This window comes from Nyctereutes procyonoides, unplaced genomic scaffold, assembly GCF_905146905.1.
Source record: "Nyctereutes procyonoides isolate TBG_1078 unplaced genomic scaffold, NYPRO_anot_genome, whole genome shotgun sequence".
In the NCBI taxonomy this organism is placed as follows: Eukaryota; Metazoa; Chordata; class Mammalia; order Carnivora; family Canidae; genus Nyctereutes; species Nyctereutes procyonoides.
Window position 1 is genome coordinate 55905035 of NW_026575020.1, and position 22940 is coordinate 55927974.

At 42.6% G+C, this 22940-nt stretch overlaps 1 protein-coding gene across 4 annotated transcripts in view; it reads right to left on the reverse strand.

Annotated features, from left to right (window-relative positions):
• RNF157 (ring finger protein 157) overlaps positions 1–22940 on the reverse strand; it is an 81231-nt gene that overhangs the window by 40269 nt on the left and 18022 nt on the right. For all 4 annotated transcript variants that reach the window (XM_055331070.1, XM_055331079.1, XM_055331097.1 and 1 more), the window contains exon 2: positions 19018–19136. In XM_055331070.1, the coding sequence (XP_055187045.1) occupies positions 19018–19136 (119 nt within the window). The remainder of the gene's footprint in view (positions 1–19017; positions 19137–22940) is intronic.

Genomic DNA, 22940 nt, shown 5'->3' on the forward strand with positions numbered 1-22940 from the left:
GAGAGCGAGAGAGGCAGAGACACAGGCAGAGGGAGAAGCAGGCTCCATGCACCGGGAGCCCGACGTGGGATTCAATCCCGGGTCTCCAGGATCGCGCCCTGGGCCAAAGGCAGGCGCTAAACTGCTGCGCCACCCAGGGATCCCCCTATCTTCCTTTTTAAAAAAGATTTTATTTATTTATGATAGAGGAGAGAAAGCAGGGGGAGGAGCAGAGGGAGAGGGTCAAGCAGACTCGGTACTGAGCACTGAGCCCGATCTGGGGCTCAATTCCAGGACCCTGAGATCATGACCTGAGCCAAAACTGAATCAGACACTCAACCGACTGAGCCATCTAGGCACCCCAGTAGTACTATACTCTTTAAAGAATTCTGCCTGTAATACAGTTGTGAACGCAGGCATACCCCGGAGATACTATGCCTGTGCATTCAGGTCTAGACTGCTGCAATAAAGTGAGTTGAATGAATGTTTCAGTTTCCCAGTGCATACAAGAGTTATGTTCACCCTATGCTGTAGTCCGTCATGTATGTAAGAGCATTGTGTGTAAAAAAAATGATGTGCATATATTAATTTAAAAATATTTTATTGCTGGAGCGCCTAGGTGGCTCAGTCGGTTAAGTGTCTGACATTGGCTCAGGTCATGATCTCAGGTCTCGGGGTCCTAGGATTGAGGTCTGCATTGGGCTCCGCTCAGGGAGAAGTCTGCTTCTCCCTCTCCCTCTGTCCCTGCCTCGCTTGTGCTCTCCTAATCTCTCTCTCAAGTAAGTAAATAAAATCTTTAAAAAATATCTTTTATGCTAAAAAATGCTAACCATATCTGAGCTTTCAGCGAGTCAGTAATCATCACTTATTCCAGATCACATAACAAATACAATAATGAAAAAGTTTGAAATATTGTAAGAATTAACAAAATGTGATGCAAGACATGAAGTGAACAAATGCTGTTGGAACTCACTCAACACAAGATTGCCACAAACCTTCAAATTGTAAAAAACTCAATATCCGCGAAGCGCAATAAAATGAAACGCCATAAGACAACGTATGCCTGTACTTAGAAAAAAGAATGTACGAATGAAATATCAGCAATTAGATAAACCTCTCTTATCTGGGAATCCCAGTGCGCTTGGGGTAAATACCATTAGAATGTATTTCACGGGCAGCCCCGGTGGTGCAGCGGTTTAGCGCCGCCTGAAGCCCGGGGTGTGATCCTGGAGTCCCAGGATGGAGTCCCACGTTGGGCTTCCTGCATGGAGCCTGCTTCTCCCTCTACCTGTGTCTCTGCCTCTCTCTCTCTGAATAAATAAATAAATAAATCTTTTTAAAAAATAGAATGTATTTCACTTTGTTGTGACCCAGAAGAATTACTGTAAATCTGTCACATACTCTATTGGAATATAACCTCTCATGAACAGCAGGCTGCTGGGGAGACATAAATTCCCACCACGGTGACTGGAAGGCTCTTTGAGGTTCTCAGCTTATGACTGGAAGGCGATGGAAGACATTCCATAAAGTAAAATGGGAGTTAAGCAAGCTCCCCTCTTGCTGTTGTGGCCCTAGCGGTGTAACAAACAGCATGACACAAAACAATGAGGAGCCAGTGAAGAAAACCAAGCATCCGTCTGCATGAACAACTTCCGTGCTGCAGTGAGACATATGCCACCACCGGGGAGCTGGGATTAACTACTGTGGCTGACGGCTGCCCATGCAGAGCAAGGCTTGCCCTGCCACCCCTCCTAGCACCATGGGCACACTCAGCTCTGTACTTCTCTGTGGTATCTGCCCACGAACAGGGGCGCCCTTAGCTACGTGGAGACCAGGCTTCAGAGAGAGCACTGGCGTGTGTATGAACCATTCCTCCTTCCCAAGACATATTCTCTCTCTGTTTTTTTTTTCAGTCAGGTTTATTGAGATATAATTTACATCAAAAGTAAAATTCACCCTTTTTAGTGTACAGTTCTGTGAATTTTGACAAACACATAGCTATTAATCATCGTAATCAGGATACCGAGCGTTTCCATCACCCCTAAATGTTCCTTCACATCCTTCTGTAGGCAACGCCTCTCTGCATCCCAGTCCCTGGCAACCATGGATCTGTTTTCTATCTCTATAGTTTTGCCCTTTCCAGAATGACAAGACACATTCTTTACAACACTTACATAAAATACCCAAAGGCCTCTTTCAGTGCGACACAACACTGTGTGTTCAGTTGTCACATGAGCCTCTCGTGTATATTAGGAAGAGAGGGGAGCCCAGGGTTTGAGGGGCACGAAGGGCAACAAAATTCACTGCAGCTTGAGATGCCCATACACCCTCTACTGAAAACAGGACACATTCTGGGGAGATGGGGAGCAGCTCTTTAAAGTCTGAAAACAAAGGCCTCATTTTAAAGACTTTATTTATTTATTCATGAGAGACAGAGAGAGAGAGAGAGAGAGGCAGAGACACAGGCAGAGGGAGAAGCAGGCTCCACGCAGGGAGCCCGATGCAGGACTCAATCCTGGGACTCCAGGATCATGCCCTGGGCTGAAGGCAGGGGCTAAACCGGTGAACCACCAGGCTGCCCAGAGGTCTCATTTTAAACCACCCCCTTATAAAAACATCCTGGTTTCTTCTTCCATGATTGTACAGCACTAGACACAACTAGATTTCCTCCCAGTTTAGATGAACTTCTGGTGTTAAAGGAAAATACGAATTACTGTAGTTGGAAGTGGGTATGGATGAATAAGAAAATTCTGTTAAAAGTGAAAAAGCTTGAGACGCCTGGGTGGCTCAGTGGTTGAGTGTCTGCCTTCGGCCCCAGGGTGTGATCCTGGAATCCCAGGATCAGGCTCCCCTCGAGGAGCCTGCTTCTCCCTCACCTATGTCTCTGCCTCTCTCTCTCTCTGTCTCTCATGAATAAATAAATAAAATGTTTTTTTAAAAAAGTGAAAAGGCTTGAGTTTCAATAGGATGTTCTTCTTGTCAGATCTGGCTTGAGCTCACATTGAGTTATTTGGGCCTCACAAAATACTGACGTTTTGCTGAATTCTGCAGGAAACACTCAAGAGCTATGATGGGCTTGGGTTAGGGTTAGGGTTCTCCACTATGTGACTTGATAGAGGTGTGAGCTAAGACTACAAACACATATAATCACATAAATGTATCAGATCAACACACTGTATATCTTAAATTAACACAACGTTATATGTCAATTATATCCCAATAAAATACACAAATTAGAAGAAAAAGAGATAGTGAAAGGCAAGCAGAGACTGGGAGAAGACATTTGCAATATATTTATCTGAGAAAGGACTCCTATTTTCTCAGTATTTCCTTACCAAGAAAGAAAAACCAAATAAGCTAATAGAAAAGATTTGACCTGACATTTCACAAAGGAGGAATCCAAATGGCCAACAAACATATGTAAAGGTGCTTGGCCTCAGGAATCATTAGGAAAGCGAAAATTAATTCTACACAACCACCAGAATGAAAAAACAAACAAACAAAAAAACAACCACCAGAATGAAAAAGATGGAAAATACTAGGTGCTGGGACGCTAAACCATGCTGGCTGGAGGAAACTGCTTAGGAATACTGTTCAGCAGGATCTATGACAGCATACTCCCATCCCATGGCAATGCCAATCCTAGGAATACTTGGAATGGGGATGCCTGCTTAAGCTCCACAAAATACATGCAATAGGATGGTCACAGCAGCACTGTTTGTAATAGCCCCACGCAACAGAATGCCAAAAGCCATAAACCATAGAGTGGATAAGCTGTGGTATGCTCCCAAGGGGAGCACATATGCAATAGAATACATGGTTATTCTATGTAGAGATAAAGCAAATTTCACAAATATTCTATGTAAAAGGGACCAGACATACATGGGCAAGTATATATGGTTCCACTTACATAAAGATCAAATCTGGAGAGAAGACAAGAAAGCAGTTACCCTGAGTTAGAGGTAGTGATAGGAAGGGGTATCAAGGGAGCTTCTGTGGGGCCTGGCCATATTCTAGTTCTCAATCTGGACACTGGTCATAGAGGTGTGTTTGCTTTGTGAAAATCAATTGTACATGTATGATTTATTACCTTTCAATGTATCTGTTATACTTTAATAAGTACAATTTTTAAAAAGGACAAGCCAGGGGTGCCTGGGTTGCTCAGTTGGTTAAGCGTCTGCCTTTGGCTCAGGTCGTGATCTCTGAGTCCTGGGATTATTGAGTCCCACACCGGGCTCCCTGCTCAGTGGGTAGTCTGCTTCTCCCTCTCCCTCTGCCCCTCTTCCTGCTTGTGGTCTCTCTCACATAAATAAATAGATAAAATCTTAACCAAAAAAAAAAAAAAAAGGATAAGCCAGCTCTATATAAATAGGTCTAGAATGATCTCCAAGATGTGCTATTCGAATAAAAAGCAAGGAGAAAAAAAAAAAAAGGCAAGAGAAGTGGGAATGAATCCTCTAGCGATGCTTTCACACCCCACCTCCACCCCCTTACTTCGTTCTCGTTCTCCAGCTGCTGAGAATGTTGGCCACAAACAGCCCATAGCTGCTCCTTCTCCAGGAATTAGGAACCAGAGCCTCCTGATCCAAGAAAATGCCCCTGATTTCTCCTTCATCATACCACCACAGGGCAGTGAGCAGCCAGTGAGACGTGAGCAGGGCGTACAAAAGGCCAGGCCCCTTGCCTTGAGACAGGGCGACTCTATGGTACAAGTTGTACTCCAAAGCTTTCCCGAGGGACCAGGCTGAAGGGAGTCTCTGCCAGAACCACGTCGTTGTTCAGTTTTGCTCCCCTGCCCCATCTGGCTACTATTACCCTATTCCCAGGAGAGCCTTCCTTCAATAAACAGCTTTCACAAAGATCTCCATCTCAGGTTTGTTTCTAGAGAACCTGGTATCAGGAGTTGCCTAAGGATGTGGACTCTGTGGATGGAATTGGGGGTAGGTTACGCACCAGCCAGATGGCAATGAGGACCCTCCCCACCCCAGATGGTCCCTGGAGTATTGTAGTAGTGCGACACATGGCAGGGGATGCGCTGGTTGGTTTACTGTCTCTGGTACAGGAAGTACAAGAGAAATGGCTACAGTAAAACTGTACAAGTGGGCGGCTGTTATTAAGAGCCATCCATTCATTGAAAAGGGAAAAAACCAGTCTCAGATACAGCAGTCAACAATTTAAAGCCAAGTATGACAGTCAGCCAGCCTCCTGTGGCAAATTTTAAAGACAGTCGTTTCCTATAGGCATGGGACCTAATTTTAAGCAGTGGCTAAACCAAAAAGAAGGCTGAGCTCTCAGTGCAGGTAAGTCAGGGCTCTGATGGGAAAAGAGCAGACTCTAAGGCTTGAGGAGATGTCTATGTATATTCATCTGAGAACCATGAACCCCAGATTCCCTGGGCCTGCAAAGTAGCTGGCTCCCTCTCCTTGGAAGACTGGGGAATTCCCCTTGCTTGAAGATGACACAGCAGTCTCAGACAAGACAATGCTTGCCCCATATGGGAGCTGCCCCATCTTCTCTCCTGGCCATAGACCATAATTAGGGTCAAATCTCAGTATTATTCACCTGGGGCCTGCTAGGCCTGCTAAGAGAGAGGGGGGTGGTTATTATGCCAAAGAGATGCAGGCCCAGGCTAACAGACACAGGTCAGAACTGGAAGCATATGTGGGAGTGGTCCAAGGGTGCTGGCTCATGGGGTGTGGAATATAAAGCTGGATGAGGGAGAGCCTGCTGGTATGGGGACATACTCTCGTGACACAGAACTAACACCTTGGCAAGGGTCCTGGGTCTAACAGGTGCTGGGGAAAATGGCCTGTTAGAAAAATCAACGGACCGCACTAACAGATTCCAGAACTGACACAGCAGTTGTTGGAAGAAATGATCAAAGGGCTTAAAGGAGCCAGTACGCTAGGATGGATCTACCACACAGAACAGGAAAACCCACCAGCTGGCCATGTCCTTTGAGGGGGCCTGTAAGATCGTCCGATTACCAAAACCTAGACTCTGTTGCTCATACTGGTTACCAGCATAAATCCTGTCCCATGAGTCAGGGCCATCTTTTTCATTCCCATTGCAACCTGAGATCAGACTTCCATTGAATCTCATATGGACTACTGGTTCTCTGTCCTTATGACCCTCTAATGCATCCTCTATACTACCGTCTGAGCAATCTCTCAAAATGTGTATTATAGGACACCCAGTCTAAAACCGACTAGTGGTTCCCCACGTCTACAGGAGAAAAGTCCAAAGCCTGCTGGAAGGCACACAAGGTCCCTCCATAGGCCTGACTCCACAGCCCTCTGGATGCTATGCTTTAGTTAGATGGAATCATTGGGAGCAGACCTCACCTAGTTTAGTTTGTTTATTTATTTATTTATTTGTTTATTTATTTATTTAATTTTTTTCCCCTCACTTAGTTTAGACGCCTGTGTGCCTTTGCTGCTCAGCCCCTCCTCCAACACGTTCATGCCTCCTGGCTATTGGAGAAGTTCCTAGGTTCAGGGACTGCATTTTATCTGCCTTTGTATTTCTAATGTTTAACATTAGCCTGGACTATCACAGGTGTTCAATAAAATGGTAAATGAGGGGCACCTGAGTGGCACAGTCAGTTGGGTGTGAGACTTTTTTTTTCCACTCAGGTCCTGATCTCAGGGGCATGAGTTTGAGCTCCATGTCAGGCTCTGCACTCAGCATGGAGTCTGCTTGGGGTTCTCTCTCCCTCTCCCTCTGCTCCTCCTGCTGGTGTTCTCTCGCTCTCAAAATAAATAAATCTTTTTTAAAAAATGGTAAATGAGGGGCGCCTAGGTGGCTCAGTTGGTTAAGTGTCTGGCTTCAGCTCAGGTCATGATCTCAGAGTCCTGGGATCAAGCCCTACATCCAGCTCTCTGCTCTGCAGGGGGCTCATTTCTCCCTCTCTCTCTCTCCTGTTTGCCCTGCTTGTGCTCTGTCAAATAAATAAATAAATACTTTTTTTTAAAAATGGCAAATGAATGAAGGAATGATTAAGTCAATCAATCAATGATTTGTGTAATGGGCGGAGGGGATCACAGTGGGCATGGCCTAATGATTAGTAAAGAAAACTATCTACTTAGCCAGCACAGATGCCAAATTTAAGGTAAGAACAGAAAAGTATTTCCTCCTTCTCCTCCTCTACTTCCTTCTCCTTTTATAATTCTTTCTCTTTTATAAGCCAAACTGATTTTGAAATTCTTATACAGAAAAGGGGGCAACCTAGGTGGCTCAACAGTTTTGTGCTGCCTTCAGCCCAGGGCGTGATCCTGGAGACCTGGAATCGATTCCCATGTTCAGGCTTCCTGCATGGAGCCTGCTTCTTCCTCTGCCTGTGTCTCTGCCTCTCTCTCTCTCTGTTTCTCTCATGAATAAATAAATAAAATCTTTTAAAAAGAAAAAAAGAAATTCTTATACAGAGAAGATAACCCACCAGAGGCCAACAGCTACTAAAAATTGCTCCTGGGGCAGCCTGGGTGGCTCAGAGGTCTAGTGCCACCTTCAGTCCAGGACGTGATCCTGGAGACCCAGGACAGAGTTCCACGTCGGGCTCCCTGCGTGGAGCCTGCTTCTCCCTCTGCCTGTGTCTCTGCCTCTCTCTTTCTCTCTCTCTCTCTCTCTCTCTCTCTCTCTCTCTCTCTGTGTGTGTTTGTGTGTGTGTGTGTGTGTCTCATGAATAAATAAATAAAATCTTTAAAAAAAATTGCTCCTATTCCTCATTCATCTCCAGCAAAGTTTCTTCTCCAGAGAATTTCTCTCCTCTCTCTCATCATTTCAAGTTACACTGCAACCCTTTTCTATAGCTTCTTTTTTTTTAAAGATTTTATTTATTTATTTATAAAATTATTTATTTATTTATTCATGAGAGACACATAGAGAAGGCAGAGACACAGGCAGAGGGAGAAGCAGGCTCTTCGCAGGAAGCCCGATGTGGGAATTGATCCCAGAATTCCAGGATCATGCCCTGAGCTGAAGGCAGATGCTTAATGGCTGAACCACCCAGGCATACCAAGATTTTATTTATATTTTAGAAAGAGAGGGAGAAGAAGAGAGAGAATCTCAAGCAGACTCCTAGCTTAGTGTGGAGCCTGACATGGAGTTTGATCTCATGACCCTGAGATCATGACCTGAGCTGAAATCAAGGATTGGACACTTAACTGATGGAGCCACCCAGGCGCCTCCCTTTCCATAGCTTCTATCCATATAACTATACCCTGAAATTTACACACCAGAAAGAAAACCACGATCTCAAAGCAATGTAGTAAATCTAATATGGAGCATCCTATTTCACTAGACTTGGCCAATGAAGCATATTTAGCTAAAGAAAGGAGCAAACTTAGCTGATGCTTTTCACCATTAAAAAAAAAAAATCTAAGCTGTAGTTTCAAACTATCTTCCCCAAGATACTTATTAACAACAAAGAGGAAGAAGGTAACTCTACCATGGAGAAATTCATGGTGAATTATATCTCCATAAAGCTGTTATTTAACAAAGTAGTACAGATGCAATCAGGGTCAAGCACAGGGAAAACTTCTAAGGTGCTGGCCATGTTCCACTTCTTGATCTGGGTGGCAGGTACAGGGTGTTTGTTTACAGTTTCTTTAAACTGTAGATAAATGGTTTATATTCTTACATATAAATATTTCACAATTAACAATTTTAAAAAGTGAGAAGAAAAGCAATAGAAAGTAAGTTAAAAGGACAGGTTTTAAAAAATGAAAGTTAAAAAAAAAAAAAAAAGGACCAGGTATGGCAGGAACAGCCATATCAAAGGATCTGACTTCTCTCGTAGCAACCCTTCCTGAGGTCTTTGTCACTGGGGATGTCAGGGTGGAGCATAGCTGCGCTCACTGACTTGGCTTGCTGGCCTCCATCACACTGCTGCCTTCCTACAGCCATGGGACTCCTGTCTATCTGATGACTGACCTACTACAGAAACCCAACTCGGTAAAACAGAGGTATCAGGTCAGAAAATTCCCAGAAGAACAAAAATCCCCTTTTCAAAGCAAAATTCTTAAAGTAGCAAATTCTTTTTTTATTTTTATTTTTATTTTTTTTAAAGTTGAAATTTTTTTTTAAATTTTATTTATTTATTTATGATAGTCACACACAGAGAGAGAGAGAGGCGCAGAGACATAGGCAGAGGGAGAAGCAGGCTCCATGCACCAGGAGCCCTATGTGGGATTCGATCCTGGGTCTCCAGGATCGCGCCCTGGGCCAAAGGCAGGCGCCAAACCGCTGCGCCACCCAGGGATCCCAAAGTAGCAAATTCTTAAACTCAACTAGCTTCCAAAGTTGTTTTTTTTTTATGCTATAATTTATTTTATTTTTTTTTTGAAATTATTTTTTTTAATAAATTAATTTTTATTGGTGTTCAATTTACCAACATACAGAATAACACCCAGTGCTCATCCAGTCAAGTGTCCCCCTCCGTGCCCGCCACCCATTCATCCCCACCCCCCGCCCTCCTCCCCTTCCACCACCCCTAGTTCATTTCCCAGAGTTAGAAGTCTTTATGTTCTGTGTCCCTTTCTGATATCTCCCACACATTTCTTCTCCCTTCCCTTATATTCCCCTTCACTATTATTCATATTCCCCAAATGAGTGAGAACATACACTGTTTGTCCTTCTCCGATTGACTTACTTCACTCAGCATAATACCCTCCAGTTCCATCCACGTTGAAGCAAATGGTGGGTATTTGTTGTTTCTAATGGCTGAGTAATATTCCATTGTATACATAAACCACATCTTCTTTATCCATTCATCTTTCGATGGGCACCAAGGCTCCTTCCACAGTTTGGCTATTGTGGACATGGCTGCTAGAAACATCGGGGTGCAGGTGCCCCGGCGTTTCATTGTTTTTTATGCTATAATTTATTTTCCAAAGGTATAGTTGACTTTACACATACTGTTGAGTTTCATATTTTAAGCTCTTATTTACCTCGAAAGAAAGAAAGAAAGAAAGAAAGAAAGAAAGAAAGAAAGAAAGAAAGAAACCCTACCCTGCTCTCCATATAAAAGTAACCAGCTTTTTTCTTGTTATCTCTGGAATCAAGAGAGCTGAAACTAACTCTTGGGGGGGGGCGGGTGGCTGGCCCCATCAGTAGAGCGTGTGACTCTTGATCTCAGGATCCTGAGTTCAAGCCCCACGTTGGGCATAGAGTTTACTAAACAAGCAAACATACCAAAAATAAACCCCACTCCAACTAGAATTAAATCTACAATTAGATTATATTCTCTTGGTATTTGAAAACAGTACTATATTATCTTCACATTGCAAAATAGTTTGTTTACACATTCAGTATTTACTCACTATGTGGGAGGAAGCAACTTCCCCTAAAGAAGGTATTTGAAATAATTTCTTCATCTTTATTAAGGATAAAAAGTAATATAAATGGAATATGTTTTTGGCCAAAACATAAAAACCAGTTAAATTTCAAGACTGAAGACCTACAATGATTTCATTTACATAATTTTCTAAAACTGGAGAGTCGTTTCATCCCTAGCAGGACCCTGGCATCCACATATGCCCTAAACACTGAGCCTGACACCCATGCTCTCAACAGTGCTATTTACAACAGTCAAGAGGTAGAAACAACCCAGCTGCCTATCGATGCATGGATGCATGAACAAAATGTGGTCTATGCACACAGTGGAACATTATTCAGCCTTAAAAAGTTAGGAAGTTCTGGGCAGCCCCAGTGGCCCAGCGGTTTAGCACCGCCTTCAGCCTGGGGTGTGATCCTGGAGACCTGGGATCGAGTCCCACGTCGTGCTCCCTGCATGGAGCCTGCTTCTCCCTCTGCCTGTGTCTCTGCCTCTCTCTCTCTTCCTCTCTCTGTGTCTGTCATGAATAAATAAATAAAATCTTAAAAAAAAAGCTAGGAAGTTCTGACACCTGCTACAACATGGATGAACCTTGAAGATATTGTGAAATAACCCGGACACAAGAGGACAAACACTACAAGATTCCACTTACATGTGGTAGCTAGTCAATTTCATAGAGACAGAAAGTAAAAGGGCAGGTGCCAGGGGCTGGGAGGAGAGGACAATGGGGTCTCAGTGTTCAATGGGTAGAGTTTCAGTGTTAAAGGGAAGTGTTCTGGAGATTGGTTGCACGACAACCTGAATACACTTAACACCACTGAACAGTACACTTAAAATGGTTATGATGGTACATGTTATTTTGTTACAATTTTTAAAAAATCTACAAGTAGAATAAAAGGTTGAGAAGATCATTTATTGAGCTGAGCAGGGTGGTCACCTCTGAGCAGCAGAAGCCAGGAGACCTGTATTAATAAGGAAGCTGTTTTTAAAAATCCTTAAGTAAAACTGTTTGTAAAGCCCTAAACCATATAAAGATGGGATTATCCATTCCCTGGTTTAGATGTTTTATGGTCTGGGTTTTCTTTTACTCTCAGGTTATTAAAAAGCAGGCTTTTTATGTTTCGGAACATACGAATCTTATGTTTCTAAAGGTAAATCATTGCACATTGGCACCAGGGCAATGAAGCTACCTGGTTCCAATTCTCACCATGCTCATTCTGATCTGTTATTCTCCACAAGGCCACACCCTTCCTGTAGTTCACTAAACAATTAAGCCATTATTTTGTGAATTTCCTTAACTTTTGTACTCCGTGTATTTTCCTAGAACTGTCTCCTCCCCTGCTCAGCATCAGTCCCTTTTCCTATTTTTACCGAAAATGTTAATGCTTCCATTTTAACAATAAAAATGTGCTCACTAGGAAAAATATAAATTCAAATTCATATTCCTTTTTTTTTTTCAAATTCATATTCCTATAGAAGAATACAAAGTCAGAAGTAAGTACTTCCCCTCACTGATATACTCCAAGAGTTACTACTGTAACAGGGTGAAATGGTTTTCTGACATTTTATGTACCTACAAATATAAATACATAAACATACATATATTGTGACATACTGTTATTTTTATCAGAAATTGAATCAGATTCTACATTATACATAACAACTTGCTTTTCTCAGCAAACCATATGGTTATGGGTATATTTTCATCTCAGTGGGTACAAATCTACTTTATTTTTGGCTAAATACCAGTTCTTAGTGTAGACACACTATAATTTATTTAACAATTCCTGCCTGATGTGTGCAAGGCCCACGTCTGGTGTCAAAAGTGAATCAGTGTTGCAGCAGAATACAAAGGAGTGTGTTTCTCCTTTACACAGAGATTCAGAGAAATGAAGTAGCTTGGCATGAAGGGCATGCACAATTAAAAATGTAAATACTGCCAAACCAAATGCCAAACACAGTTGTAGTACAATTTATTTATAAAGGAAGGAAGAAGGAAAGATGATAGCATGCAAAAGGCAAATAACTCAATCTCAAATAACTCAATGCGCACCCTCATACACATGGAAAAGAGGCATGTTCCTGCCAGGGACTCTCTTATGTCCCCTGAAAAATTCCTATGTTAAAGGCCTAACCCCCAATGGGACTATATTTGGAGATGAGGCTTTGGGGAGGTACTTAGGGTTAGATGAGGTCATAATGGTGGGCCTCTCAAGATGGGATTAGTGCCCTTATAAGGAGATGAAGACGGAGACAACACTCTCCAGCATGTGAGGACATAGCAGGAAGCTGGTCACCTACAAGAAGGCCCTCACCAGAGCTAAATCTGCCAGCACCGTGACCCTGGCCTTCCCAGCCTCCAGAACTTTGAGCAATGAATACCTGTTGTTTAGACACCTAGTTGATGGTATTTTGGTTTAGCAGCCTGGGCAGACCAACACAGGCACTAAGGGAATATACGCCAGGGTGCCTGTGCTGTGGCCTACCATCTGATTACACTGGGGCCCAGAGCACAAACCAAACTGCAGATAAAACCCACACACAGAATCCAGTTTAAGTGTTAGATGTCCCACAGAGGCTACTACTCATGTCCATAACTACTCCCTGCCTTCAACTCATGCTGCCCACAATTCTTAAACCTGCACCATCTTTATTTTTAATGCCACTATTCTAGCTCAGGCACTTTGTATGTTCTTTCTTAACTAAAACAAACCGCAACCTAACTGGTCCTTTATTTTGTCTTTCCAATTCACTCCCTACACCGTGAGACAGATTTAAAGAATTAACTTTCTGAAGAGGAAATCAAATCATAATACCTGTCATTTTTTAAATCTTTTAAATATATCTGCAAGATAGGTATTTTTATATATGGGGAAACAGGCTCATTCATGATCAATACATTAGCCAACACCATGAAGCTAGTCAGTGGCAAATTCATCACGATGACCTTCTTTACTGCCTTATAAAGAAGAGCATAAACTCCTCAGTACCATCCTTATGCCCCTTCAAACATGGGCCCAAATTGTCTTTCCAACCTCATCTCCCGCCAACATTGCTCATGACCCGGTCCTGACAGCCTCACTCACCCTTCTGGAAACACAACATGTACATCTGCTGCTTAGTTACTTCCTCATGTTGCTTGTTAATTCTGCCTTAATGACCTTCCCGATATCCACTTGGGAAATCCTGCTCACCCTGCCCAGTCCAAAGAGTCATCTCTCAGAGCCAGTGCCCTGGGTGGAGAGCCTCCTCACTCCTCTCTGCTCTCAGAGCACCCTGGCCATGTCTCTCACACAGTCACATAGAACCTACCACAATATGTCACAGTCAGGGGCAATCTGCCTACCCCATCATACCAGGAGTTCCTCAGGGCAGGGGCCAGGTCTTTTTCATATTTGCACTCCCAGTTGCTAGCATAGTATATGACTTACAAATATGTCTTGAATGAATGAATGGTACCATGACTGACACAAAGCTCTACATGTGCAAAACTCTACTTCACACATGGATATAGTCAAGTCCCTTTAATAACTTGCTCTCCCTGCATACATGTGAATAAAAGGGCTCAGATGACATGGAGTATCAGGGGCTCAACTAAAACTCAACTACTTTCCTGAAGGTGAAAGGATACATTTGAACTCAGGTAAAGTCAAAGTATCACTTGATTCTCTGACAATCCTCAGTTCACTGAGTCTCTAAATAACTTAGAGTTTTACCAGTAATTTACCTTGACAAAAGGAACCCTAGCTCAGCAAAAGAGCAAAAAATCAGCACCGGCCCTTCCACCACATAGGAAGGGGAAGGATGGTCGGTCCATGGACCACAAACACAGTGATCTTAGCTCTTCTAGATACAGGGATTAGAGCAGAAAGATCTTCAGAAGCCCTGTTTTGCTACTTAGGATGGTTACTTAAAGATCAGTGCATATTCTTTCCATCCAAAACTATCAGTAGCTGTATAAATAACCAACCAGAGGGGGTAGCAGAGTAGCCACCATTGCTCTGGGCTTCTTTTTATCCAGCAATTCCAAGGTATTTTTCAATCATCACATTCCTATACAGTCAAAACTATTCCCCTTTACCACTGGGTAATTTGAGAGCCTTATGATAGATTTGCCAAGGTTGCAAAGAGTTTAATGGTAAGATGTAAACAAAACCTGAAATCTTGGGCCTCTATTCAACCATCCTTCTATGTTTATGCACACTCTCATTCTCTAAATCAGACCCTTAGGGCTCGATACTAAACTTAATTTTGACAGATTATCCTAAATGGTAGATCAGCAGGGCTCCAGTATAAACTATAGGCCGAGTGATACATTTGCAGGTGATACTTTAAAAAAAAAAAAAAGATGTATTTATTTATTTATTTATTTATTTATTTATTTATTTGAGAGACAGAGAGTGCTAGTGGGGGAAGGGACAGAGGGAGAGGAAGAGAGGGAATCTCAAGCAGACTCCCTACTGAGCATGGATCCCCATGCAGGGCTCCATCCCAGGACCCTGAACTCATGACCTGAGCCAGACGCTTAATCACCTGCACACCCAGGCGCCCCTACAGGTACTTTTTAGTTTGGTCAGTAAGAAATGACGGGAATCACCACAGATCCCATAAGCCAGGAAGTCTGTGGTATTCATATTTTATATAACAATGTATTTCAACATCTTTCACTCCCCATCTTCATTCTCTCTGGAAGGAGGAGCTGCTCGATGGCTTTAAAAGGCAGTTCTCGGGGATCCCTGGGTGGCGCAGCGGTTTGGCGCCTGCCTTTGGCCCAGGGCGCGATCCTGGAGACCCGGGATCGAGTCCCACGTCAGGCTCCCGGTGCATGGAGCCTGCTTCTCCCTCTGCCTATGTCTCTGCCTCTCTCTCTCTCTGTGTGACTATCATAAATAAATAAAAATTTAAAATAAAATAAAATAAAATAAAATAAAAGGCTGTCCTCTTTTCTCTGCAACCGGATGCCCCGTTATTGACGCGGGAGACGTGTTACTAGAGAGTAGAAGTCAATCCCTCAGAACTCACGCTCCAAGTCCCTCTTCACAATCTCTGGGCCGTCCCCTAACCAGGTGTGATGTGCAGTAACAGCAAAACACAGAGGTCAGAGCAGCAGATGGAATTACACACCAAATAGCAGCTCTCTCAAGAGATACTCCAAGAGAACATGTCACTGCCACTCGGTCTACTTTTAGATCTCTCCTCGCATCTCACAAATTGTACTTGATGACCGAGTCAGACAGACTTGCCGACATGATGTGGGCAGAGCTCCTGAGCCTACACATGGCCTGACTAGCAGAAACAACAGAGCACTTCAGGCTCCAGGGCTGGACTGCTAGGTTCAAATCCTGATTCACTCACTTATGGGCTTGATGATCCCTGCTTAAATTCTTTGTGCCCATGTTCCTCATCTGTCCAGTAAGGACACTCCTCACAGGGTGTGAAGACAAGAGGAGAAAACACTGTAGAGCTTAGAACAATCAGGTCTGGCAAATAGGAACCGTTCGATAAATGTCAGCTGTTACCATTATGGGATAATGTGTGGGGAAAGAAAAGGAAATGTGCCACATTCGTTCTGTATACTATAATTCTAGCTGCCTGTCTGAAGTTGCCCTGATTTTCTTTCTTAACATGAAATTATGATGTCTTTTTGCCCTGATTTGCTTTCTTAACATGAAATTACGATGTCTTTTGGAAACATTTACTCAGTACAACATCAAGCATATTTAACGATGACTACATAGAAACAACAACAAAAAGTCCAATGTTGATGCTCCTTTGGAAAAAGTCTCAAATGTAAGGTCAAGGCTGCTCTCCAGGGCTTTGGGAAGAGCTCAGTCCTTCTCGGGCTCACAGAGAAGGGTCAACAAGGCCACTGAACTGGGAAGGTGTGCCAGCAGCATAAACCTCCAAATGAACCCAGAGAAGCATTTTCTTTGTGTTTAAATAATCTTTATGGCCTGAAAAAGTTCAAAATTAAAAAACAAAAACGAAGTAACTGATTCAAATGTCAAGTCCCCATAAGAAGAAAGGGCCATATCCAAGCATGAGCTGACTCCCAGCAAGGAAGGCAAAATTCTTACTGGCTCTATCAAAAAAGAAAGATCCTTCTACTCTAACTGATAAGGCATCAGTAACTAAATCAAAGAGCAGACATTGGGATCCCTGGGTGGCGCAGCGGTTTGGCGCCTGCCTTTGGCTCGGGGCGCGATCCTGGAGACCCGGGATTGAATCCCACGTCGGGCTCCCTGCATGGAGCTGCTTCTCCCTCTGCTTGTGTCTCTGCCTCTCTGTCTCTCTCTGTGTGACTATCATGAATAAATAAATAAAATCTTTAAAAAAAAACAAAGAGCAGACATTTGATGAGCATTAGCTGCATGGCTAATGTGAAGCAGAAGGGACAGGGTATTATGAAAGCACTTGTGGATTGTGAATTAGAGGAGGGGGTTACTCTAGATACAAAGGAAGAAAAAGACGGAAAAATCACATACACAATTTTTTTTTTTTAATTTTCTTCAGGTCACTTATCTGCCTAAAAACCTTCACTATTTCCCATGGCCTAATGGAAGGAGTCAAAAACCTCTGGAGGTCATGAGGCCCCACCTACCTTTCCAATCCTGTTCCACCATCAGAAAATATCCACTCCCACCAGCCTGGCTTCCTTATTCCAGAGAGGAACAAACCATGCTCATTTCAGCTTTGTATCCCCAGTGCCTATCACAGTACCTGGCACACAGCAGTTCCCCAGTGAGTATTTGCTGATTCAACAACATTGGGAATGCTTTAAGGCCTGTACTCTGCACTTCTTTCCTGGAAAGCCCCTTCCCCACCCGGCTGGTGAAAACCCAGGCATCTCCATAGCCTCATTCCAACACCCTCCACCTCTTCTCAACACCAGTGCAAGCGATCCGTGCTTGCCATCCTCCTCTCCCGCTCTCAAACCTCACAGTATCAGAACTAAAGACCTCTACTGCTGTTCAGACATTTCCAGTTCCTATGTTTTGCCTGCCCCACTAAACCAGGAGTTTCTGGAGGATAGCAGGACATGTTGAAGAAGTGAGAAGCAGTGGAAAGGTTATCGATCTGTGGCCAGGCAGACCTACTTGTTTGACTTTGGGAAAACTTTATATAAACACTTTGAACAGCGCCTGGAACATAGTATTCACTTTGCAAACACTAGTATTGTCATTATTTATTTCTTGGAACCTCAGTCCTCCTTTTTTAAAATGGAGTTAATAAAAAAAAATGGAGTTAATAATAAATCTTCCGGGGTGCCTGGCTGGATCAGTTGGTACAGCACATGATTCTTTTTTTCAAGTTTTTAATTTAAATCCCAGTTAACATACAGTGTAGTATTAGTTTCAGGTATAGGATTTCATGATTCACCACTTACGTACAACACCTGGTGCTTGTCACAAATGCCCTCCTTCATACCAGAGCACTCTACCCTTGATCTCAGGGTAGTGAGTTCAAGTCTCACACATTAGACATGGAGCTTACTTTAAAAAAAGTTAAAAAGAAGAAGAAGAAGAAGAAGAAGAAGAATGATAAGTCTGTCCGGTGGTTTCTGATAAAGATTAGGAATAATAGGGGATCCCTGGGTGGCTCAGCGGTTTAGTGCCTGCCATTGGCTCAGGGCGTAATCCTGGAGTCCCAGGATCGAGTCTTACATTGGGTTCCCTGCATGGAGCCTGTTTCTCCCTCTACCTGTGTCTCTGCCTCTCTCTCTCTCTCTCTCTCTGTCTCTCATGAATAATAAAAAAAAAAGATTAGGAATAATAACTGAAAAGTCTCTAGGACCTTCCTTAGCACACAGCAGCCATATGACAGCCATTCTTCCAAAGCCTCCAGCTGGGTGCAGAGAAGATGCTTCATAAAAATTTATAGAATGAGTTGAGTGAACAGAGACATAGTCTAATATCAATTCAGATATCAAGGGAAAACTTATCAATCATTCATTCAACAAATCTTTTAAGGGCTTGTCGGTATGTACCAGGCTTTGTTCTAGGTGCTGGGATGCAACAGTAAAAACTGTCCCTGTCATGTGAAATTTCCATTCTAAAAGAGAGGGCAAAAAATAAAAAAAAAATAAAAATAAAAAATAAAATAAAAGAGAGGGCAGATAATAAACAGAAGGCAAAATAGAAATAAAAGCCTACATAGTGTTAAGTACTATGACGAAGGGGATCCCTGGGTGGCTCAGCGGTTTAGTGCCTGCCTTCGGCCCAGGGCATTATCCTGGAGTCCCAGGATCAAGTCCCACGTCAGACTCCCTGCATGGAGCCTGCTTATCCCTCTGCCTGTGTCTCTGCCTCTCTCTCCCTCTCTCTCTGTGTCTCTCATGAATAAATAAATAAAATCTTTAAAAAAAAAAAAGTGCTATGAAGAAGAAAAAAAGCAAGGTGAGGATGCGCTAGCCGAGCTGGGAGGGGGCTGTCTGTGGAGGTGGCATTTAGGCAGAGAGAGGAATCTTTAGGACAGCTGGAGAGTGTGAGATGTCCTTGCCTTTAGGCAGACTCCAGCAGCCTCTCCACAGGGTCAGCCTCCAGTGACAAGAGACCCACCGCCAGCAAAGAGGCTGTGTGCGGTCTGGCTCCCACTCACACCAAGCTACAGACACTGCTGAGCCACTGATTACAAACTTATTTTTATAAGACTGTTTGAATTGGCCACTGAAGCCCCACATGGAAGCAAATAGGTCATAACCATACCGCTACTGGTCTGTTCCCCAGAAAGTTCAGATCACTGTTCTCTCCAAATAGGTAACCTTCGGGGTGTGTGGAGTCAAACTTCTCTCCTCCCATAATGAAGTGGCTGGCAAAATAGCTTCCTGGACAGGGAGAGACAGAAACATTAAACAGAAACCAGTCAAACTAAACCAAGTAAAAAAAGTCGACTCAAAAAAGTTAACTCTTCAAACAAATAATTAGCATAACTGTTAACCCCAAGAGAATTTTCTCTTGATTTGGGACCGTGGCATAAATGAAATAAAATCATAGCAGTGAGAACTCAAGATACCCAACATAAATAGATCAATTTTCCTTTTAACATTATTGATTGAAGCCTTATCATGATCTGCCTATAATACTATCAACCAAAAGACCAGAAGGCCCCGTGATGCACATTAATGAACATATACATGTATTTTGTTCCTGATTTTTTCCCTTAAAACTTTAAGTGGTTACCTTCTATCCTCTGTACATTCAGAAACCTTAACTACAGATATCAGCCTGTATACACACACATACATTTCTTTGCCTAGATATTCCTAAGCCAGCTCATCCTTATACACAGAAGTCTCGGTACCTGTCTACCTCTACGTATATACCTCCATAACTCTCTACAATGAAGGCTCTTCCTTTTTGATATTTGCTTCAAAATTATTGTTAACAGGAAAATAAGAATTTAAATAATACAGGTGTCCTATGCTTTACCTACAACACAGACTGTGGAGTTTAACAGGGCAATAGTTTAGTGCTATGAAAAGATACACGTGCATGCACACGTGTGTACACACACATGCACGCACGCACACACTCTAAGGCTCAAATTCACTAACTGTGAATGGCCAGGGTTCCAGGGACATTGGTCATGGCAGGTGCTCTTAGCCCCCCACCTTGGCTAGCCAGGAGGCAGGGATATTTTTAACACCACAATAACTGAGGCGATCAGCAGTCAAGGGTCAGAATCCCCATCTGCTCTGTCCAGACAGTCAAGGAACTGTGCCAGGAAGTGACGACACTGATAAGTCACCATGGGAGGCTTAGGTAATGCTGCAAATTCCATCTGGGAATACTTTCCAACCTAGATGACTAGACGAATGCCTCTTAACCCAAATTCTATAATCTAATACTCCCAGGAAGGTAAGCCATCTGAAGGGAAGGATTTATACCACAACCTGCCTTCGCCCAAGTTCTCCTCACATACCCCAATTCCTGGATTAACATAAAGAATTTATGAAACAGCGAGAGGCTTTGTCCTCATCTGTCACACAGCAAGGGTATAGATAAATTTTCTAAACCAATTTAAACTTTAAAAAAAAAGATTTTATTTATTTGAGAGAGAAAGAGCAGAAGCAGGGGGAGGACAGGGGGAGAGAGAGAAGCTGACTCCCTACTAAGCAGGGAGCCTGATGCAGGGCTAGATCCCACTTGATCCCAGGACCCTGAGATCATGACCTGAGCTGAAGGCAGACGCTTCACCGACTGAACCACCCAGGCGCCCCTCCAATTTCAACTTTTGTTAAAGGTTTACAGCAAACTAAAAACAATGAGATTCAGCACTTTCAGCCTGTGAAGAAGCCATAGGAAGGAAGACAAAGAATATTCTAACAAAAACTGAACCAAATATTCATCTTTGGGTTTCTCCACATGGAGCTTTAGTCTAGAAACACTTATTACACAAAGCAATGTGGATAAAATCACTCACCACAAAGTGAGGCAATTCTTTAAACAACAAGTAGGAAAACATTATTTGAGAGTAAAAGCAGCCTAAATCAATCACTCAGGAAAGTTACCCCCCAAAACTGAAAAAAATACAAACATCAGCCATCTGCAGTGATACAACAGTGAAATTCATCATTTAGGAAAGCTTAATTATCAATTATTTATGTCGAGCACTTGCAAGCCCTATTTTCCAAGTGCATAATTTATAGAGGGGGGAGGTGCTGAGTTGCCTTAAGTAGAAGCAGCCATCTCAAATAATTTAAGTCACTTACTGTTGAACCTTACCAAAATATACTTTCTATACACTAGAGATTATATATTTATTATACATTAGCTGAAATTTTAAAAGTTAAAGATTTTGGGGAGCCTGCTGGGCTCCGTTGGTAGAGCATACGACTCTTGATTTGCAGGTCGTGAGATCAAACCCTGTGTTGGGGACAGAAATTACTAGAATAAAATAAAAGAGTTTACATTGATGGATGGCTTGCCCAAGTCACGGATAAAGAACAGAGAGAGGCAGGTTTGGTGTCTAGAGCTATATGGTTCAGTTCAGTGTGGGATGTGCTGATTTCTAGTACCTGTGAACAGTCACATGAGGGATGAAGGGACAATGAAATCCAGATAATCAACTTACAGATGGCAGTGATTGATCCTAACAAGAAGAGAGCATTAGCAGCTTGGGAGGTATGGGGTTAAAGATGGCAAGAGGATTCTATTGGAAATGCCTTTTTTGGGCCATAATATTAAAAGAGAAGAAATGATCAAGAAAGTAATATAAAGCTAATTGTAGTTTTGCCTTACATTAAAAAATCAAGAACACAAATATACAAAGATTTAAAATTAGGGTCAATATTTGAGAGATGAAAAAAGGACTTTTCATTTGAGTAGCAGAGTTGGTGCAAAATTCCTTTAAAAAGATGATCTCCCTTGGTGCACTTAAAATACAAATACCTTACCAGTTAAAAAAAAGAAAATAAGCTTAAGGCAACCAAAAGTTTGCTTGTTCCTTTTTCTGAAATGGACCCCTCTAATAACCTGCCCCAGACAGACTAGTGAGAAAGAACAAATCCGCCATCTGCAGCCTGGATAAAGCTTTCTCTCTGCCCCAGCTGTCTAAAGGGACAAACCAGTGCAGTCATGTACAGCTACCGTATCAGCAAACAGTAACACCTAATGCACTAACTGACCCTGAAAAAAATGCCTTTTGGACTGCTTGTGCACATTTTTTACTTCTTAGCGTAAACCATGCTCTAAAATCAGAAATGGCAGGGAAAAAAGTACTATGCTACAATGCTTTGCCTATTTGCTAATGGGAACATATATGACAAATAGATAAACTGCAAGTTTTTCATTATTAGTTAGCTGGAATTTCTTTTGGGAGGGGGAGGGGGAAGGCCAGAGGAAGGGGGAGAGTGAGAGAATCTTAAGCAGGCTCCATGCCTAGCATGGAGCCCAAGGCAGAGCTCACTCTTACCACCCTGAGATCATGAGCTGAGCCAAAATTAAGAGTTGGATGCTTGACCGACTGAGCCATCCAGGCGTCCCAAGTTAGCTGTAATTTCTTAATCAGAATTCATATTCAATTTCTTTGTGAGATTTAAGAAGGCACATCTTGTGGTAATCACTTTATAAGATAGATATATATCATATCATTATATTGTACATGTTAAACTTTACAGATACCCTAAATGTTAACAGAAATTCTAATTTAAAAAAACAACTTTTGTTTACAAATCTCTGAAATTACTGAAGTGTATCTGCCTATAGACACAGGCTTTGGAAAAAAAACAACAATTGTCTAGGCCTCTAAGTAACAGCAGTTTATTTACTGCCATGGCACAACTGCAAATCAAAGATTTTAAGCTTTTTAAGTCATGGAAACTTTATGTTTTATATAAGTAAAACAAAACTCAAAAATGTTGAGCAAGCAAAAAATTTTGATAATTTGTGTGGATTAAATGATAAAGTAAAACGTATTTGGGATTTTAGCCACTACGTTATGCTAAGTAGGAGTTTTTATTACAAGATTCATAAGTAATCTTCTCTTTCTAAAATTTAAATACGGGGATCCCTGGGTGGCTCAGCAGTTTAGCGCCTGCCTTTGGCCCAGGGTGTGATCCTGAAGTCCCAGACTCCCTACATGGAGTCTGCTTCTCCCTCTGCCTGTGTCTCTCTGCCTCTCTCTCTCT